Below are 21,259 nucleotides of genomic sequence, written 5' to 3'. Positions count from 1 at the left end.
TGCTGTGGACCTGTTGCGGCAGTAGGCAAATTTGCCAAGCAGAAAACTACTCATTTATGCCTACTGTTTCCTGTTAGCGAGTCACTTTTCTCTCCATGCCAATATGTTTCCCATGAGTTCTATTTTCCACAACAACCTTTGATGTGGCAGCTTATCAAATGCCTTCTGGAAATCTAACTACAGCACATCCACTTGTTCCCCATTATTCACGTTACTTCCCCAAAAGAACTCCAATAAGTTGGTTAAAAATTATTTCCCTTTCACCAAACCATGTTGATTCTGCCCGACTGCCGTGGATTTTTTCAAGTGCCCTACTATAATGTCGTTAAGAATAGCTTTCAACATTTTTCCTAGATGTTACACTAACTCCTTCTTTCTAAATTCTCTTTTTGAATAAAGGAGTTTCATTCACTATTTTACATGGAATCTTCTCCAAATCTAGGGACTTCTAGAAAATTAAAACTAACTATCTCACCTGCCACTAGGATGTTATCTATATGGATTTTAAGAATGCATTTGTAAAAGTACCACATAAAAGGTTGCTTCACAAAATTCAGGCTCATGCCTTAGGAGCGTCAGTGTCCAGTTGGATAAAGAAAAGGCTTAAGAACAGAAAGTGTAGTGGTGATAAATGATTATTTTTCAGACTAGACGATGGCAAATAGTGCTGTTCCCAAGGCTCAGTGGTAGGGCCATTGCCTTTTCCGCTATATATAAAAATTTCAAAATTTACTAACTATACCAAACTTGGAGAATAGGTAGTCAAGTGGCAGGTGGAATTTAACAGAGAAGTAGGCGTGATGGATGCACTTTGACAAAAGAGATAGAGAGAGGCAATATACGCTTAATGGTACAATTCTCAGTGTGCAGGAACAGAGGGACCTGGGGTTGCATATCCCTGGATCTTTGAAGGTGGTAGGACATATTGAGAGTGGTTAGCAAAGCATATGGAATATTGAGCTTCAGAAATAGAGACATTGAGTTCAAAATCTGGGAAATTATACCAAGCTTTTATAAAGTGCTGGTTAAGACTCCAACTGGAATACTGCATCCAGTTGGGCTGGATTGAATTGCTCCATGGAGAGCTGACATGGAGTTGATGGACTTTGTGGCTTTTTTGTGTGACAATTATGAGCAAGTGATATCCTGAATTACTGTGGGCAGGAACTCAGCAAAAACTCAGGATGAGCATCATCCCCATGCTACTCTTCCAGGCCAGCTATCAATTTGCTGAGAACGACAATGACTGCATTAAGAGAACCTGTGCGACAATGCAAAAAAGGTGGAGCTATGTTGCTTTCCTTAATGTTATTATACTGCTGCCACTCAAAGGCACATAATGTGAAACAAATGCAAATTTACAAGAAATAATTCCTCAAGGTACAACACAAAACAAACTTTCATCTACTTTTGCGGTAACACAAAAATTAGCCATCTTTTTGGTTGGATTTCAAATTTGACCTAGAAAAACATTTAAAACAATGTATTCTCAAGAGACAATCCTCTGCATCTGCTAATTAATTACACTCAACATTTAACATTATATATTTTTTTGAACATGCGCTGCTCACTGGCATGGTTGTATTTTCCCTCTAACGTACTAACACTTTCACAAATGAAAAACCTGAATGAACAATGGCAATGAATAGACAGCTGCAGAAACTGGCACAAGGGAAATACAATTGTGTGTCTACAGCGAGTGTGGTTATGTCCCACTGCATGAACTAGCAAACAGATTGTAAAGAATTGATTCATACCCAGCCAGTTTAGTCAGGTTATATATGTTCTTCAGAACAAATTAAGTTTAAGGATTTAATAAATTTTAGGTTCAATAGGATTTCCAACTTCTAGGTTCTAAACATTTTCCATCGCCCTTCTCTTTTTCCTGTGAAAACTGTAACTAATAATGTGTATTACTTAGATTGGGTAAAATAAAATAGTGCAACACTGAAGAGGAGAATCTGTAAATCTAATTTTAACCTCATCATGTTTTAGACATGGCAGAAAGTGAGGGGATAAAGTTAATCGCTTGATTAATCATCTGGTCATTTCTTACAATGAGCCACTGGTAAATATTTCACAACCTAGTCTGTGGTGCATCCTGCTTTCAATCAAAATGAAATATATGCAGGCAACAAAGTTTTTACTATTTTACAACAGCTCTGCAAAGCATTTTACTGGGTTTCACAAGTACCTGTACCACCCTTCCCATCTGTCACCATCTGCCATTATTTAGCATCCACTTTTCGTGAGAACACATCATGATGCAAATATCACCCAGCACTTAAGTTATTTGTTGGCATCGCTTGAGTGTTAGGCCTCTTAAAATTTATTTTCACGTTTGAAGTTTTTTAAAAACACAAAATGCAATCGACATCAGATTAGTGAAAACCAGCTTTTATTAAGCTTCTCATTTCTGAAATCTAGAGAATGAAAATTGTGCAGCTCAATTTACACTGGAAAAAGGATCCAACTGGACGCTATTCATGATCTAAAAAGATATGGTACACCAGTCGCTACTTTTGCATCACTGATGCCCATCATAAAATTTATCGTAATAATATGTTATACTACATCTCAATACCATGCACCATTCTGACATTCTATATGTAAAGGTGGCATTAATTCTGTAGGTTTTTGAATGTGAATTAATTGGAAATTCACAAAATCTGTAAAATATTTTCAGAGATGCCTGGAGTTCAATGCAAGGAACCTTACTGGTATTTTTTCCATTTTGCTTTTCTTTGGACATCTACCCCAGCCGTGCATTATTTACTGACCATGAACGCAACTTATTTTCAGTCCTCTGCCAGTGTTACTTTGCAACCAGCATTAGAAAAGGTGAAAGAATAGTCTTGATGGGCCTGAAGTACTATTTCCCACCCGAGACTGTTCTTTGATACAAATTAACATATTAACCAGGAGTAGGAGCAGGCCATTCGACCCCTCAAGCCTGCTCCATCATTCAAGGTAACAGATAACCCAATTGTGGCCTCAATTCCACATTCTGCCTAACTCCAATAATCTTGATCCCCTTGTTAATAAAGAATCTATCTACCTCTGCTGCAAAATATTCAATGAGTCTGCCTCCACCACTTGGTCTTAAAAAAGAGACCCCTTTTTATTAACTGTGTCGCCTAGTTCTAGTCTCTTCTACATTTCAGCATCCACCTTGTCAAGGCCCCTTAGGATCTTACATGTTTCAATAAGTTCACCTCTCAATCTTCTAAACTCTAATGGAGACTACCCCCCCCCCCCCCCCCCCCAGCTATCAGTTGAGTGGACCTTCTCTGGACTGTTTCCCATACTTCTAGACTTACTTAAATAAGGAGACCAAAACTGTACCAGTGTGGTCTCACCACAAATTCTTACTTTTATATAATACACTCAAAGGATCATCCACTACCATTTCCACTGCAGACATGGTGACCGCTCTGTGGAACACCTTAGTGCAGTCAGCAAGAATGACCCTGACTTTGTCACTTGCCAGTTCAATTCACCATCTTCCTCGCAGGCTCATATTTCTGTCCTCAGCATGCTCCAGCGGAGTCCAATGCACACTGGAGGAACAGCACCCCATCTTCTGATTATGCACTTTACAGCCTTCTGAACTTATCAGACCATTAACTCTGTCTTTCAATTTGATTTTTTGTTTTTATCCTTGCCTCTATATTTCACTGCCCTTGCAATAAACACCAACGTTCCATTTGTCTTTCTAATCACTTTCTGTACCAGCATACTAACTGCTTGTAATTTGTGAATCAAGACACCCAGATCCCTCTATCTTAGAATTCTGCAATCTCTCTCCATTTAAATATACTGCTTTTTATATTCTTCCTGCCAAAGTGAACATGGTCACATTTTCCCACATTACATGCCATCTGCCAAATTTTTGCTCACTAATTAACCTCCGTATCCCTTTGCAGGCTCCTTATATTCTCTTCACAACTTGCTTTCCTACCCATCTTTGTGTCATCAGAAAATTTAGCAACCATACATTCAGTCCCTTCATCCATGTCATTGATATAAATTGTAAATATTTGAGGCCCCAGCACTGATCCTTGTGGCACTCCACACATCACATCTTACCAACCTGAAATCACCTGTGCCTACTGTTTCTGGAAGTTTCTGAGCAGTTTAAAAAATGAAGGCCAACACATCAAACTCTGGAATGTGACACTCATTACATTGTATAAACATTCCATCCAAACCAACACAAAGGACTAGTTGATGATACATCTGCACCAGCCAGCTCTGGACAAAGGCAGAACTATTTGCGACTCCGTTGTGCTAATTGTTTCGCAGTTATCTGCTCAAAATACAATGGGTTTTAATAAGGATCCAAAACATACAGCATTAGTTGAATAGCTTGACCTGAAACCACTGTCATATAATGAAGACTTGAGCTGTTTGAATTACTTTAATTGTACAGCTTTTGAATTGTCTTCAGTTGCGGTTTAACCTCCAAAGAGAAAAACGAACTCCAGACTAACAGCCTGCCTCTCACCTCCATCTCTTCCAAAGTCGGATCTCCAGAAAGAATCCTGTATTTTGGCTGCAAAGTCAACTAACATCCAGAATACAAGAATACTTTGCGGTATCTTTAATTGCCTCAACAGAATACCTTGGATAAAGACCAGGAATTCTGCCAGACAAAACCCCCTGAAAGAACTTTGATTGGACATTGACTTACTGGACTCTACTCTAGTGAAATACCATTTTTTTTAAAGTAACTTGCTATTTGTAAACTTTTCCCTTTCTTTGTCTGCCTTGCATGTTGAGTGTGAAAACCCTTGGGGTTTGAATGTGTTAATAAATCCTAGTTTTGTTTCGTCGTAAATAATTTGTTCCGAGCTTATTTTTAACATTGGACCTCAAACTGAGGATTGGAGAAGTCATGACTGCCCATTTCAGCACAGGAAAAGATACTAAGGGAAACAAATTAAATTAAACATTAAAACTAATGCTATCACGGGCAGGAGAGGGGAACAGTCTTAATTCAGCTCACCTTGCCCTCGTATCCGTAACAGAAACTTCTAAAAATTTTTGTCATTTCCATCAGACAACATATATGGAGACCGCTAGCTTTTGGTAATCCGAACAGAGTTTGTTTCAAAATCTCAAAATGATAGGACAGTTTTGTCCTCTAGATTTTACTACTTAGAACCATGAAACCATAGAAAATTACAGCTCAGAAACAGGCCTTTTTTGTGTCTGTGCTGAACCATTTTTTGCCTAGTCCCACTGACCTGCACTTGAATCATATCCCTCCACACCCCTCTCATCCATGAACCAGTCAATGTACTTCTTGAAGTACATTGCAGAAATCTATTCCAATTCTATGTACAAATAATTGGTAACCAAAAAAAAGCTTATTTTTTCACAACCAGAGATAGCAAATGCACTTTATTAATATTAATAAAAAGTACTCAAAGATAATGTCAAAATTAGGACGAGCTGATTCTCTCTCCAATAGTTAAAGTAAACCATTCTAAATGCTAAAGCATTTATTAAGTGTTCCTAAAAGACATTCAGAATTGATTTCAGAATACAACTCTGATACAGTTTGAAGCAAGTACTAGATAAGCAAGTACTTATAGGTTTATAAGATGAGGGGGATAGATAGAGTGAACGTTCAAAGACTATTTCCTCGGGTGAATGGAGCGGTAACTAGGGGGCATAACTATAGGGTTCATGGTGGGAGATATAGGAAGGATGTCCAAGGTAGGTTTTTTACTCAGTGGTTGGGGTGTGGAATGGACTACCTGCAGGGATAGTGGGGTCAGAAACTTTAGGAACATTTAAGAAGCTATTGGATAGGCACATGGAGTACTTCGGGATGATAGGGAGGAAATAGCTTGATCTGGGTTTCAGACAAAGCTCGGCACAACATCGTGGGCCGAAGGGCCTGTTCTGTGCTGTACTGTTCTATGTTCTATGTAGATGTCTGAAGTCTGAAACAAAGGTCATTATTATTTTCATCCCTAAAGGGTCATTGCTATTTCCAAAAAAGATCTTATCATAAAAACCATTCTTTCACTGTTCACCCTTAACAGGACACTTTATTTCCCAGTTCCGCTTATTGAGAATTAAAAACTAGCTTATTTTAAAATAATTACAGTAAAGTTACTTTATAATGGTATAGATTTAAAAGTGATTTCGTCAGGATGTAGTGCTTTATATCATTTTCTTCAAGATAATATCACAAAAGATGGAATGACAGTGAAATAAGATTTGTCACTATGTTGTATGTTTGGCAAACAAAAGATATGAGTCTATCCATTCATCATCCCACAAAGTGGATGTTTTTAAAATTTAACATTCTGAAATTATTTTAGCAGTTTTCCAAAAAATATTTAGTCTCTGGCCTCGGCTAAGATATCAGCATGAAAACATATAATCTAAGATGGTGCCGGAAAGAGGTGACTTCTTGCCAGCTGTGCCTAATTCTATCTTTAACTCATGTTCTATGCTTCTAAAACTTTATTCTAACTCTCAAACTCGCATTAAGTTGATCTTTCTCTACACCCTAGCTATGACTGTAACACCATATTCTGCACTCTCTCCTTTTCTTCACTTTGTACGGTATGCTTTGTCTGTACAGCACACAAGAAACAATAGCTTTCACTGTGTACCAAGACATGTGATTTAATAATACATCAAAATAATGCAGAACTCCGTAAATCAGCATTAGAAGATTTGGTGACTTTAAGTATAATGATCCTACCTCTGGAGCCAAGTATTCTGGTGTACCACAAAATGTCTTCATGGTAGCAGCATCTGTAATTCCTTCTTTGCAAAGTCCAAAATCTGTGATTTTGATGTGACCATCTTTGTCTAACATTAAATTCTCCAGCTATAAAAAAAAGGTTTTAATTAGTATTTAAATTGTTAAGCAACACCAAGAATCATCTGCACCTATGACAATGGGAAAGGGCATCTAGGAGGGGTATGTTTTATTCTAAACTTATAAAGGAAACTAACGGTTGCCTAGAATATTGATTATTATAATCAAATTTCCTACTGACATGAATGGAGAACCTAAAGTTAAATTTCCTTCTCCGCATTTATATTCTGGTGAAAAAGACCAATGGAAAGTGCCCTGCAGCTCCATTAGCAAAGCAGGGAGTGAGACTTTAAACTGATCTGAGAGTTGCAAAACCTCAAGAAACCACACTACAGGAAACAGGCATAGTCTGCACAGACTCTAACATGGCTTCCTGGTGTTGTACAGCTCTCAGACTGTTTTAAAGCTGTGTCCCTGCTGCTCCTAAAGAAGCTGCACAGGGATATTCTCTGTCAATTATATAAGTGAAGCAGCCCAACACAGAAGGGTACTGCCTGAGAATTCATATGCCAGTTAAGGGACAGAGATGAGAATTTTTTCTCATCTTTTATTCTATAAAATGGAGGAGTACTTTGAACAAATATGTCACTAATTTTTGCAATGCGTCCTCGTTAAGGGAAGATGGTAAAAATTATATTTTAATGCACTCTAAAAATGCTTTATCTGATCCAAGTTCTATCTACGAGAGATGGTTTAATCTAATTGATTTGAAATTCCATTTCACTGCTCTTGTTCTATTATTTCGACCACCTAAAGAACAATTATAAGTCAGAATACAACTACAGCTTCCATTTATGTAGCACCAAAACATCTTTAACAGAAAAAAAACACCTAAAGGCCCTTCGTAGAAGTGCAAACAAACAAAAATGGACACTGGACTAATGAAAAAGATAATAGGAAGGGTGTTTGAAAGCTCAGTTAAAAATGTTGGTTTTAAGGAGGAAGAAAGGAAGAGAGAACAGGAGAGAAATTTAAAGAGAATTCCAACGTGAAGAGCAAAAGTCACAGTTGCTAATTGTGCTAGAAGTAGTAGTACATAAGAGCTCTGAGGCTTGTAGGGAAAAATGTTTTCTTCAGGATAGGTAAAGACCTCATTTCAGAGTACACCAATCTATGAAATTAATATTCTTTTTATTTGTTCAACAAATTAGAGTTTAGACAAATGTCATAAAATCCTCAATTTTCAATACAGCTTACCAATTGAAATGTGCTCATATATAATACAACCATAGAAAAGTTACAGCACAGAAGGAGCCCATTCGGCCCATCTTGTCCATGCCAGCCAGAGAACACCCAGGTGCCCTTTTTAATCCCATCCTCTTGCATCTGGCCCATAGCTCTGTAACTTATAGCAAATAGGGTGCAGATCCAGGTACTTTTCAAAAAGAGTTTAGGGTCGCTGCTCTACCACCAACTCAGACAGCGAATTCCAGACACCCAACACCCTTTGGATAAAGACGTTCTTCCTCATGTCTCCTCTACACCTACTGCCACTTATCTTGAATCTACGTCCCCTGGTTCTAGAATGCTCTGCCGAGGGAAACAATTTTGTCCACTCTTTATTTCTTCTATCTATTTCTTCTTCTCATAATTTTATACACCTTTATCAAGTCGCCCCTCAGCCTTCTTTGTTCCAAAGAAAATAACCCCAACCTACACTTTTCTAGCCCTGGCAAGTAAGCCTCCTCTGTGCTCTCTCCAGAGCAATTACATCATTCCTGTAATATGGTGACAAGAACTGCACACAATACTCCATTTGCGACCTCACCAGTGTTTTATACAATTCCAACATTATATCCTTTTATATTCTATACTACTGCCAATGAAGGAGAGCATTCCATATGCATTATTTACAACATTGTCTACTTGAACTGTTGCCTTTAGGGACCTGTGTACTTGTATACCATGATCTTTCACTGCATCTACCCTTCTTAGTATATTCCCATTTAAGGTGGGAATATCCATATCCAAATCTAGAATATACTGGAATATTCCCTTTAACTGTTTGCCTTCCTAAATGCATCACCTCACATTTCTCTATGTTAAAATCTATCTACCACTTTATTGCCCATTCCACCAACCCATCCATATCGTTCTGTAGATTATAGCTATCCTCTACACTATCTACTACTCGGCCAATCTTTGTGTCGTCTGCATATTTTCCAATTGTGCTCCTCACATTCACATTTATAACACAAACAACAAGGATCCCAACACCGAACCCTGTGGAACACCACTTGAAATAACTTTCCATTCGCAAGGGTGTCCATCAACCATTATCCTTTGTTTCCTGTTACTAAGCCAACACTTGATACTGTTTTCCACATTACCCTGCATCCCATGGGCTTTTATTTTTTTGACCAACCTGCAATGTGGGACCTTGTCAAACACCTTGTTAAAATCCATGTATACAACATCCACCACACCACCTTCATCAACCCTTGTCACTTCCTCAAAGAATTCAATCAAGCTTGTGAGGCAACACCTTCCTTTAACAAATCCATGCTGACCATCCCTGACAAGTCCATGCCTTCCTATGCGAGTTAGTTCTATCTCTCAGGATTGATTCTACTAATTTGTCCATCACGAAGTCAGACTAACTGGCCTATAATTGTTTGGCATTTCCTGTGATCCCTTTTTAAATATAGAACTACGTTTGCATTTCTCCAGTCCGCCGGTACCATCCCTGTATCTAGAGAGAATTGGAAAATTATCCTCAATCTATCTCCTTCCTAACCCCCTTCAGCAGCCTCAGAAAGAGTCCATCTGGTCCTGGCGACTTTTCAATTTAAGGATTCCAACCCTTCTTTATGATTATCCCTTCCAATATCTCGATGTTTCTCCTGGACTATAAAATCTGCATTATCCCTTTCCTTTGTAAACAGAGACAAAATATTCCACAGCTTCTGCATCCACACACAAGTTCCCTCCTTCATCTCTGATAGGTCCCACTTTTTCCTTAGCTAACCTTTTACCATTGATGTATTAGCAAAACATCTTTGGGTTTTCTTTAACTTTACTTGCTAATGTTTTTTTATGCCCTCTGATTTCCTTATCCCTGCACTTCCTGTATTCATCTAAACTCTCTGCAGTGCTTAGTTCTGTGTCCATTGTACATCTTTTTGATCTTACCCTGTATTCTTTTAGACAACCAAGGGAGGTCCAGATTTGGCAGTACCTTTCATTTTTGAAGGGGACGTGTCTACTTTGTACATTTAGGATCTTGCTTTTTAATGCTTCCCACTGGTTTTCCACTGATTTATCCCCTAACAGTACTATCCAGTCCACCTCAGCCTAGTCCCTCCCTATTCCTGCAAAATCTGCTTTCCCAAGGTTCAAAACTTTTATTCCTGCTTTATCTCTGTCATTTTCCATGGTAATGCTAAGTCTAATTGAATTATGATCACCACCCCCGATATGGTCGTCAACTATCACTTCACCCACTTGCCCTTCTTCATTCCCAAGACTAGGTCTAGAATTGCATCTCCTCCTGTTGGGTTTGGCACTAATTGATTGAAAAAAAAATTCCTGAATATGCTGCATGAATTCTTCTCCCTCAGTGCCCCTTATATTGTTTGAATCCCAGTTGATATTGGGATAGTTAAAGTCTTCTACCATTATTGCTCTTTTGCTCTTCTTATTAGGTAGAAATTTGCCTACATGTTTTTTCTTCTATCTTCCTTTCACTATTTGGGGGTCTGTAGTATACTCTCAGTAATGTGACTGCCCCTTTTTGATTTCTAAGCTCAACTCAAAGCCTTGTTTGTTTTCCCATTCAGTATGTCATCCCCTCTCACAACTGGAATTGATTCTTTAACAATTAGTGCTACTCCCCTTCCTTTTTTAACTCCAACTCTATCGTGTCTGAAGACTCTATAACCGGGGATATTGAGCTGCCAATTTTGCCCCTCTTTAGCCAAGTTTCCGTTATAGCAATGCCATCATAATACCATGTCTCTACCTCTGCCCTTAACTCATCTACCTTGTTTGAAATGCTCCTTGTATTGAAGTATAAACCATATGTTATGATGTTCTCTCAACAACCATAAAATCTCATTCAACCAATCCCAATAGAAAATATGTATTTAAAACATTATGTGGAGAGGGTGTTGGACTGGGGAAAGCACAGCAAGGAGTCTCACAACACTAAAGCTTGTGGCTTGTGCTACCAAATAAACCTGTTGGACTTTAACCTGGGGTTGTGAGACTTCTTACTGTGCTTAAAACATTAGTCAGCAATGAATTTTATAACATGAAGCAAATAAATATGGCAGTCAATCCCTGCACTAATATTTTAATTTGCAGAATGATCTTAAGTGTGTTAAATCTCCCTTCATATCAACATGTATTTTACATACCTATCCTCTTTGTAATAGAATTACAACCAATAGAAGTTATATTACAGCCATACAAATTTAACAGTATTATTTAGCCCATCATATCAACTTTTGGTGAGAGAGCAATATAAAACTAACCAACTGCCCAGCTCTCTTCATAAAGTCATGCATCTTTCTCTGTTATTCAATTCACTCTCAAAAGAAACAAGGGTCTTTCTGTTTCAATCATTCCATGTCAAAGCATTTCATGATTGAACAAATATCTGAGGAGACTTTTCATAACCTCACCTTTAAATGACAATTTTGAATTGATAACCCCATTTCACTGACCTGTTTTGTTCAGCCTAGGCCCCATATTAGAGTCATAGAGGTTTACAGCATGGAAACAAGCCCCTCGGCCCAACTTGTCCATGCCGCCCTTTTTTTTTAAACTCCTAAGCTAATCCCAATTGCCCGCATTTGGCCCATATCCCTCTATACCCATCATACCCATCTGTCTAAATGTTTTTTAAAAGACAAAATTGTACCTGCCTCTACTACTAACTCTGGCAGCTTGTTGCAGACACTCAACACCCTCTGTGAAAGAATTGCCGCTCTGCACACTTTTGTATCTCTCCCCTCTCACCCTAAACCTATGCCCTCTAGTTTTAGACTCCCCTACCTTTGGGAAAAGATATTGACTATCTAGTTGATCTGTGCCCCTCATTATTTTATAGACCTCTATAAGATCACCCCTCAGCCTTCGACGCTCCAGAGAAAAAAGTCCCAGTCTATCCAACCTCTCCTTATAACTCAAACCATCAAGTCCCAGTAGCATCCTAGTAAATCTTTTCTGCACTCTTTCTAGTTTAATAATATTCTTTGTATAATAGGGTGACCAAAACTGTATACAGTATTCCAAGTGTGGCCATACCAATGCCTTGTACAACTTCAACAATACGTCCCAACTCCTGTATTCAATGTTCTGACCGATGAAACCAAGCATGCTGAATGCCTTCTTCACCACTCTGTCCACCTGTGACTCCACTTTCAAGGAGCTATGAACATGTACCCCTAGATCTTTTTGTTCTGGAACAGACTCCCAAAACACCAACTCCCCATTGTCCTTGAAACCCACATTTCTAACTAAACTTTTGATCAACCAAAATGTATTTTCCTTTAGCTTAGCATAACTTTTTTGGGTTACGTCTGTGAGAGACCATTTGGAACATGTATTCATATACTATACCTTTACACAGAAAGCAAGTTGTTTAACTGAACTCATTAGTTACAATTTTGAATACATACATTAAGCATGCACACTGCATTTAAACAAACAGCTATTAGACAGGTTAAAAATAAAATGATAATACCCAGTGGATTAGTATACGGTGCTAAAGTTTGCATCCAATATTCATCATATAGACAAGCTCTCCATTTCAACTAGTATTGGCTGGGAAATTACGATCACCAAAACTCTTCTTCAAAAGTAAATGGATATGAAATAAGAACAAACAACTTGCTTTGTTTGTCCATACTCAGTAGTGACTGCTTATGAAGAAATGTTGATAGGATATGGATGTAGGCCACCACCTGCCGCCATAGCCGAAAGCGAATGCATGAGAAATGAAATAAAATTTAGGAGATGTACAAAAATGTGGACACAAAAGTTTTTTTTTATAAAAGGCAAGCAATATTTTAAAATGTCTGTCAAATTCTAAAAAGAAACCAACTGTGCCCATTATTACAATAAACTGTGGTGGGAACAGCAGGTTCAGCTGTTGCAAGTAGGTTATGAATAATTTCAAGTATGTTCCTAGTGTGGAAAAAAGACAAAAAAAGGAACAAATTCTGATTACATTGTTACCTTGAGATCTCGGTACACAATCTTCTCGGAATGCAAATAATCTAGAGCTGAGACAATTTCTGCGCCATAGAAGCGTGTGCGGTCCTCTGAGAACACTCGTTCTCTCGACAAATGGAAAAACAGCTGCAGGGTAAACAGCGGGGACAGTATTGTAATAATTACTGATTTAGTGGGGAAAATTAACACAAACATAAAACACCTCTCATCACCATATTGTGATGATAGATAGTGCACCCTTGGTAGATACTGATGGCTCCTAGACGGCAGCTGGTTTATCTTTCAAAGTTTCCAAGGGGAAATGTGAGCTGCTAAATCAGCTTTTTAATCAATATACCAATCTTGTTCTAGACATTCTGTGCACTGCCTATTTAACCTCCTACTTACTCCTGAAAAAAAGTGCAGCAGTGCGATCTAATTATCCTTTTCATATTGTCAGATGTTGAGCTGCATTGTCAAATACCTGTATGTTCACACTGTCATAGGCATTGATACAAATTACCACTGTTACCTTCAAACAGTCCCATATTAATTGACCTGCCATCAAAATTTGCATAAGAAAGACCTGCATGTGTCAAACAGGGATTAGTCATCCTAACTAATCTACTGCTGTAGCTAACAAATTTCACATATTGGAACTAAAGGGTCCACCGAGTCAATCCAAATCTTTTCTGAGTTTTATTAATAAGATTTTGTGAACATTCTGCGAGGGAGAAATGCTACATTATGCATTTATCTAAGATTAAACTACTGGCATGAAATTATGCAAACTATTATTTTTTAATGAATTACTGATTTTTCAAATGGATTTACACACAGGAATTTCAAAATAACCCCAATCTAATTAACAAATTGTGATTACTTACAATTTTATTTCAAGATAAAGCAAAAAGTGCAATTGCTTCATGTAGAAGGCATGGAAAACTAGTGTTAGTTTATGGTCAAGTTATAAAAAAATCTAATTTTGGATTATTGCTTTTTGTGTTGCAGCATGCTAAATGGTCATCTTATGACTTGGAATGAATGCATTGATATATAAAATATCATTGCCTTGGATTAGTAAAACATACAAACTTAAAACTAACAAAAGTAATGAAATAAAATATAATTTGTTCAAAATATGATTAAATTATTCAAAAATAAATTTAAATACTAAAATAAATGTTACATGGTTCTATTCAATTTTGTAATATCGAATGTAAGATGCTAATTATCAATTAATGACAACTGCTGAACTTTTGATTAAACATTTTAGTGGTATGGTACACTTGAAAATCTGCTGTTTTCTTACTGTATTGAATCATTTATTGGCAGACAAAATTGAGGTAATTACAGGTGAGGAGGGTAGGCCATTTGTCTCATTTTAGTTCATTCATCCAAGCCACAGAAGTCCCATCGTCATATTTTACTCCTAAAATTACTCCAGACTTTTTACTTCTATTGCTTTATTATTCTTTACTTAAAATACTAGCTACAACTCCCAAATCCAGGGCTCGCGTCAATCAAAATTCTGCATTAATATATATACCAGCAGGCAAAGAATTTTTCCTTTAACTTAAAAGAAATGCATTTAATTGGGATAGCATTGAAATTATCTGTAAACTGGAACTATTTACTTGGGATGCCTGAATTCTAAATTGTGCAGCATAAGTTAAGGGGATCGCTCCACTGCCACAAATGGTGAAATTATTTCAAATATTATCTTTTAGTGAGTCACTGTCGTGGTCCTCCTCATGCAACCCACTGCTCCTCCTCCCCAAATCAGTAGCACCATTTGCCCACTACTAGTTTAGGTCTAGCAGGTCACTTCTCAAAGCCATCCTCTCACTGTTCAAAAGTTCAACCTTCTTTGGTTTTGTCTCATAGCATATTGTTGCATTATTATTAATCATTAATTACATAATGCTCAGCATAGTCAAATATAGGTGAATCATATTTCAAAACTGTGCATCAACTGGCATTATGAGACATTTTCATTAGGTTTATCTCTAGGTGATACTGTGGTGGTTGTGCTGAGGCAGTAATTTTTAAAATCTAACTGCGAATATAGCCCCGATGTTACCAAATAAATGAGTTGGTTGGGTGGCAGGCCGAAAACACCCATTAAGGCTGGAGATGGGAAGGTCCTGCTGAACTTAAACTCGCCTCCTGTGTAGCTGGCACAGGAGAGCCCAATGTGTTCACATGTAGTTGCAAACTTGGTATCAGGTGTTGTGGAGCAACTCAAGTTTGAGTCTCCAATATGATGTTTGTAAAGTACAATAAGCTTTAAGGAAAGGGTATTTTGACTGTAAATTTAAATCAGATTTTTTTTTTAAAAAAGTCTGCGTCTACAGATTGCCTGAAGCTTCCCTTTGGCACCATCTCCCCATGACTCCTTGGGTCGTTATTCTCATGCCTACAACCGGCAGAGCTCCTGGACTCAAAAAGAAGTACATAGGAATTTCACCTTGCGGGGTGGGGTAAGGCTATCAACTCTGCTAGCTTCTCTGGAAAGTCAGCCTTCCTGCCACCTTCCCTTCTCCAAATATGGCAGTTGCAGCAATTCTCTGGTCCTCAATGGCATTCATTTATTACCCACAAACTGATGAGATAGGTCACTGTATCATCTAGCTCTAACTGTAATTTTACATCACTGCCTGAAGGCCACAATCTTACAGAAATCAGGTAAACAACTGCAATTATTTTCCAGATGGATTTGATATCAAATAGAGACGGTGTGCAAAAAGTCAGTCTTACTTAACGGAAATGTTTTCATATGTAAATATATAGAGAACTAAAATTACAAAATACATTCATTGAAACTTATATCTATGAAAATCAAATTAAAATATATTTTTTAATTGATATTTATATATACTAGCAATATGTGAATCCCATCTAGCTCCGTATCAATGGCAGCTTATTCTGCTAGAAATCTTAATGAAAATTAAGAATTCAGTTTTCAATCTGGCTAACTCTTGAATCAAATCAATTCATTTATAAATGCTCAAAGCAATACTTTCATGAGAAAAAATCCTTTGTGATTTTCCTTATTTTGTCTTGAACAGGTCATTAGGTTCTTATGACACATCACCAGTGTTTTAATTGTGTAAAGTTCATACAGTTTCCCCTAATTTAGCGGTTTAAATGATCTGGAACAGATAAGGCTTGTTCTCCATCCTTTTGCTCAGCTACTGGGCTCTCCATCTTCAAATTTTGAATCCTCTCCAGTTCTGGGTGTTACGTCGACCCAAATGCGGGCGAGTTGTGTTTTGTGAATGAAATGAAACATGAACACATACAGAAAAAAACTAAAAGCTGATAAAAAAAATGGCAGTCAGATTATCTGAAGTTAATCCAAGCAAAGCTACTTAAAATGAATGGGTGATCCTTTAATAACACGTAGGTAAGACAGTATCAAAGATAGACAGACCAGATGTTTTCGTCTTAATGATGTAATGCCACAATAATTACAAAAAGCAGAATTGTAGTGCCGCAGAGTGCAAATCAAAAACTCCAGTAGAGGAGAACAACTTTTGTTTCTCAGCATGGTGACTTCAATTTGGAATTAACAAATTATATCGCCATTTCAATTAATCTCATTATAGCTTGATGTAATGAATTAAGTACAGCATTGGACTGGTTCAAATACCCAAGCTAAATCTGCATACATTTCTTTGGATACGTTTGGCAACTATCTTGGGCCATAATCTCCAACTAATGACAAAGTCTTGGCCTACTGAACCTAAAAGGGTTTAAAGCGCACTTACCTGCTCTGGAAAACTTCATTGAAACCTCCGCTGGCTGGAGTGGCTTGGGATCTGAAGTGAAAAAGAGTGCCTGATCACACCAGCACAGTGCAACACAGGTGAGATCAAGGAGGAATGGGAATACCCTTGAAGGGTGATTAGGCATGGGGTGGGGAGGTGTCCTGTGTGGGGCCTGGTCTAGGGTGTTTAAATAGTTACACTAAAGTTTGAGAGCACTTCTGAGTAACTATTAGTAAAACAGTGGCAGGTCAATCTGAAAATAGTGATTTAAATCGTTTTGTCGAACGGCTCCTAGCGCAGTTCAGGGGAAGTTAGTGCTTCTGGACAATTGCCGTACAAGATTGGACCTAGAAACGTCCCAGTGCATCTTCGGAGTACCCCAAAATACAACACTGAGGAGCTAGGAAGTTACAGGCCATTGTGTTTTTTTATTCATTCAAGGGACGTGGGCTTCACTGGCTAGGCCAGCATTCATTGTTAAGCCCCAATTCCCCTTGAAAATCTGGTGGCAAGCACTTTCTTGAACTGCTACAGTCAACGAGAATTGTTGGGGAAGGAGCTCCAGGATTTTGACCCAGCAACAGTGAAGGAACAACAATATACTTCCAAGCCACATTTGGTGAGGGAACTTCCAAGTGAACTTGTTGCTGTGCATCTGCTGCACTTGTCCTTCTGATAGTAGTGGTTGCGGAAGGTGCTGTCTAAGGAGCCTTGGTTACTGCACTGCATCTTTGATTTGATTTATTATTGTCACATGCATTGGTATACAGTGATAAGTATAATTTCTTGCATGCTATACAAAGCATACCGTTCATAGACAAAGAAAAGAGATGGTGCAGAATATAGTGTTACAGTCATAACTAGGGTGGAAAGAAGGATCAACTTAATGAGGTAAGTCCATTCAAAAAAAGTCTGATGGCAGCAGGGAAAGATTTACATTTCCTTCCCCCGTTTAGTACTTTTCTTTTTACTTATATGCATTAGACATGCTTTGTTTTTTAAACAAAGTTATATTTGAATGTTGCTAAAAGAGACATGTTTATCCTGCACTCATCAGAACAGTTCACAAAAATACCTGTATAGGGGAATATCAATTTATTCTGCATGAGAACAGAATGCAGATTGGTTGGCTGATGGACTCTGATGACTGGCAGACAATTGTTAAGCATTGCTTGAAATTTAAAACCAGGCAACTTGACCCTGATTGGTCAAGGGATTGCCTGGGAAATGGATCAGTGATAGGCTGAAACAGGCATAATGCACATACAGGTTCTTTCCGTCTGCAAAGAAAAGGGTCTTGTGTATTAATACATGTAGCATTCAGTACACACAAATGCGCCACACTGTGAGCCTGACCGATAATCTTAAATTAGTCAGCCTAGTTGATAGCAAACTGAGCAAATGTTAACCACTTGCAGAATCACATCTATTGTTATACACTGCGTTTTCAACTTTGCAAGTATGGGTTGGTTGGGGATGATCTGTACCTCACCCGTCATGAACGGCAGCTGAGACATGCTATTTGATATGATTCGTCAGTCTTTGGGATGTACAGCCTACATACCTAGCATCACGTTGGCACTGAAATTCATATACCACATTACTCATTTGTGAGATAGGTAGAATATCTTTATGGCCTGATGGCAGCATCCCACTTATGTTGCTACTACATAGCCATGATGTGGAGATGCCGGTGTTGGACTGGGGTAAACACAGTAACAGTTTTAACAACACCAGATTAAAGTCCAACAGGTTTATTTGGTAGCAAATACCATTAGCTTTCGGAGCGCTGCTCCTTCGTCAAATGGTGTGGAAACCTGCTCTCAAACACCTGTTTGAGAGCAGGTTTCCACTCCATCTGACGAAGGAGCAGCGCTCTGAAAGCTAATGGTATTTGCTACCAAATAAACCTGTTGGACTTTAACCTGGTGTTGTTAAAACTGTTACTGCTACTACATAGCAGCAGCATTCACCAGATACTTTGCCAAAGTGAGGTAGACTTTTCAGGGTCAATAAAGAACAATCATTTTAAAAAATGCAAAGGAATGAAAGCAGAAATAAGAGGGCAAAAAGATCAAAAATAAAACAGGTCATTAGTCTTGCTGCTTCTTTGCTTTCTGTATGAGGGTCCAAAATTCTGCCTTAAATAGAAAACTCTCCTCTTGGCTGTCCCTCTCCATTTTAAAACAATGGGATGGTTAATGGAGTAAGAGTTTTAACAACACCAGGTTAAAGTCCAACAGGTGGCACGGTAGCACAGTGGTTAGCACTGCTGCTTCACAGCTCCAGAGACCTGGGTTCGATTCCCGGCTTGGGTCACTGTGTGTGGAGTTTGCACATTCTCCTCGTGTCTGCGTGGGTTTCCTCCGGTTTCCTCTCACAGTCCAAAGATGTGTAGGTTAGGTTGATTGGCCAGGTTAAAAATTGCCCCTTAAGAGTCCTGAGATGCGTAGGTTAGAGGGATTAGTGGGTAAATATGTGGGGGTAGGGCCTGGGTGGGATTGTGGTCGGTGCAGACTTGATGGGCCGAATGGCCTCCTTCCGCACTGTAGGGTTTCTATGATTTCTATGAGGTGTTTTTGGTAGCAAATGGTATTTGCTACCAAATAAACCTGTTGGACTTTAACCTGGTGTTGTTAAAACTCTTACTGTGTTTACCCCAGTCCAACGCCGGCATCTCCACATCATGGTTAATGGAGGACAGCAAAAATTCCACGAGTCATCCTCCTTATATGATGTGACTTGAAACGACATTTCAATCTTTTCAGATACATCTCATCTGCAGTATGAGGGCAAGGTAGTTTCATTTTATTTGAAAGCATACCAGTCGAGAGAGGATTTGAACCCTAATCATACAAGTGTATGCAGTTCATTTTCAACTTCATCGGACTTTTTCTACTGCAACAGGGGATCTCTAGATTTTGGAGTGACTGCAGATTCTGAACATGGGAAGAGTGGAAGAGCAGGTCTGATAGTTGCAAATAACATTATTTTCAAGACTTAGTTCCAGCATCAAGCAATATTTTTAATTTGAAAAATTTTCTTTAAATGCAGATTTGTTTGGTGACCACAATATGCAACCATAAAGGAATCCTGCAGTCTTGTATTCTTCAATATGTTGCTAACATGCTTTAATGCTCTGCAGTATGGCATTCAGCATGTATACCTGTATTGAAGACGCTGAGGAACAGCAAAACAGGATTTATTAAGCTAATCCAAAGAAAGATTTAAATATATTACATATCATAATCCAGATCTCTCAAAGAATCTTACTGCACATCAACATTTTTTGCAATTCATCTATATCTGTTCATGTGACCTACCGCATTACTGTGCCTCAGTCAGTAAAACAAAGGAGATAGCCACCGACTTCAGGAAGCGCAGTGGAGGACATGCCCCTGTCCATATCAATGGGGATGAAGTGGAAATCGTCGAGAGCTTCAAGTTTCTGGGTGTCCAGATCACCAATCTGTCCTGTACCTCCACACCAACGCTATAGTTAAGAAAGCCCACCAATGCCTCTACTTTCTCAGGAGGCTAAGGAAATTCAGCATGCCCAGAACAACACTCACCAATTTTTACAGATACGCCATAGGAAGTGTCCTTTCCAGATGTATCACAGCCTGGTATGGCTCCGGCTTTGACCACAACCGCAAGAACGTAGCCCAGTCCATCATGCAAACCAGCCTCCCAGCCATTCACTCAGTCTACACTTCCTGTTGCCTCGGAAAAGCAGCCAACATAATCAAGGACCCCACGCACCTGGACATACTCGCTTTCACCTTCTTCCATCAGGAAAAAGATACAAAAGTCTGAGGTCACATACTAACCGACTCAAAACAGCTTCTTCCCTGCTGCCATCAAACTTCTGAATTAAGTTGAAGTAATTAAGTTGATCTTTCTCTGCACCCTAGTTATGACCTTAGCATTATAATCTGCACCCTCTCCTTTCCTTCCCCCCCATGTTCTCAATGAATATGTCTTGTCTGTATAGCGCAGGAAACAATACTTTTCACTGTATACCAATACGTGACAATAATAAATCAAATTAAATCACATCCTCATTTGCATTAACCAGTATAACAGTACTTTTAACTTTCCCAAAAGTGAGGGATAAACAATTGTACGTGTAGGATATACATTTCATAATGAAATGCACATATGTAAGAGGTGAATGACTTTCTTTTTGAGAACAGTAATTACTGCTTCAAGGAATGTTAGTTTGCTTGCTACTGTATAGTTTTCCTTATTCTTTGAAATAAATTCAGATTCCAAATATAATTTCATTGCTGTCATCTCACAAAGGAGATGAATCACTTGAAACACAAACCCATTTAGAGGGATTTTTCTGGGCCAAACCCTTTTTCCCCCTTTGCAGGAAGGAAACAGCAAAAACTTGCAGCAACATTAAAACATTAATAAAATGAGCACAACACCGAGCAAAGCCACATCAAGGGAAAAAGCCTCGTCAAAAGTGACT

At 38.4% G+C, this 21,259-nt stretch overlaps 1 protein-coding gene across 3 annotated transcripts in view; it reads right to left on the bottom strand.

Moving 5' to 3' along the window:
- The window catches only part of akt3a (v-akt murine thymoma viral oncogene homolog 3a), a 312,730-nt gene that overhangs the window by 52,000 nt on the left and 239,471 nt on the right, over positions 1 to 21,259 (bottom strand). For all 3 annotated transcript variants that reach the window (XM_078229515.1, XM_078229517.1, XM_078229516.1), the window contains 2 exons: positions 13,031 to 13,153; positions 6,728 to 6,856 (listed from right to left, as the gene is read on the bottom strand). In XM_078229515.1, coding sequence (XP_078085641.1) covers positions 6,728 to 6,856; positions 13,031 to 13,153 — 252 coding nt within the window. The remainder of the gene's footprint in view (positions 1 to 6,727; positions 6,857 to 13,030; positions 13,154 to 21,259) is intronic.

The sequence above is a fragment of the Mustelus asterias genome, chromosome 15 (assembly GCF_964213995.1).
Source record: "Mustelus asterias chromosome 15, sMusAst1.hap1.1, whole genome shotgun sequence".
NCBI classification, from domain to species: domain Eukaryota; kingdom Metazoa; phylum Chordata; class Chondrichthyes; order Carcharhiniformes; family Triakidae; genus Mustelus; species Mustelus asterias.
This window is presented reverse-complemented; position numbering and strand designations above follow the sequence as displayed.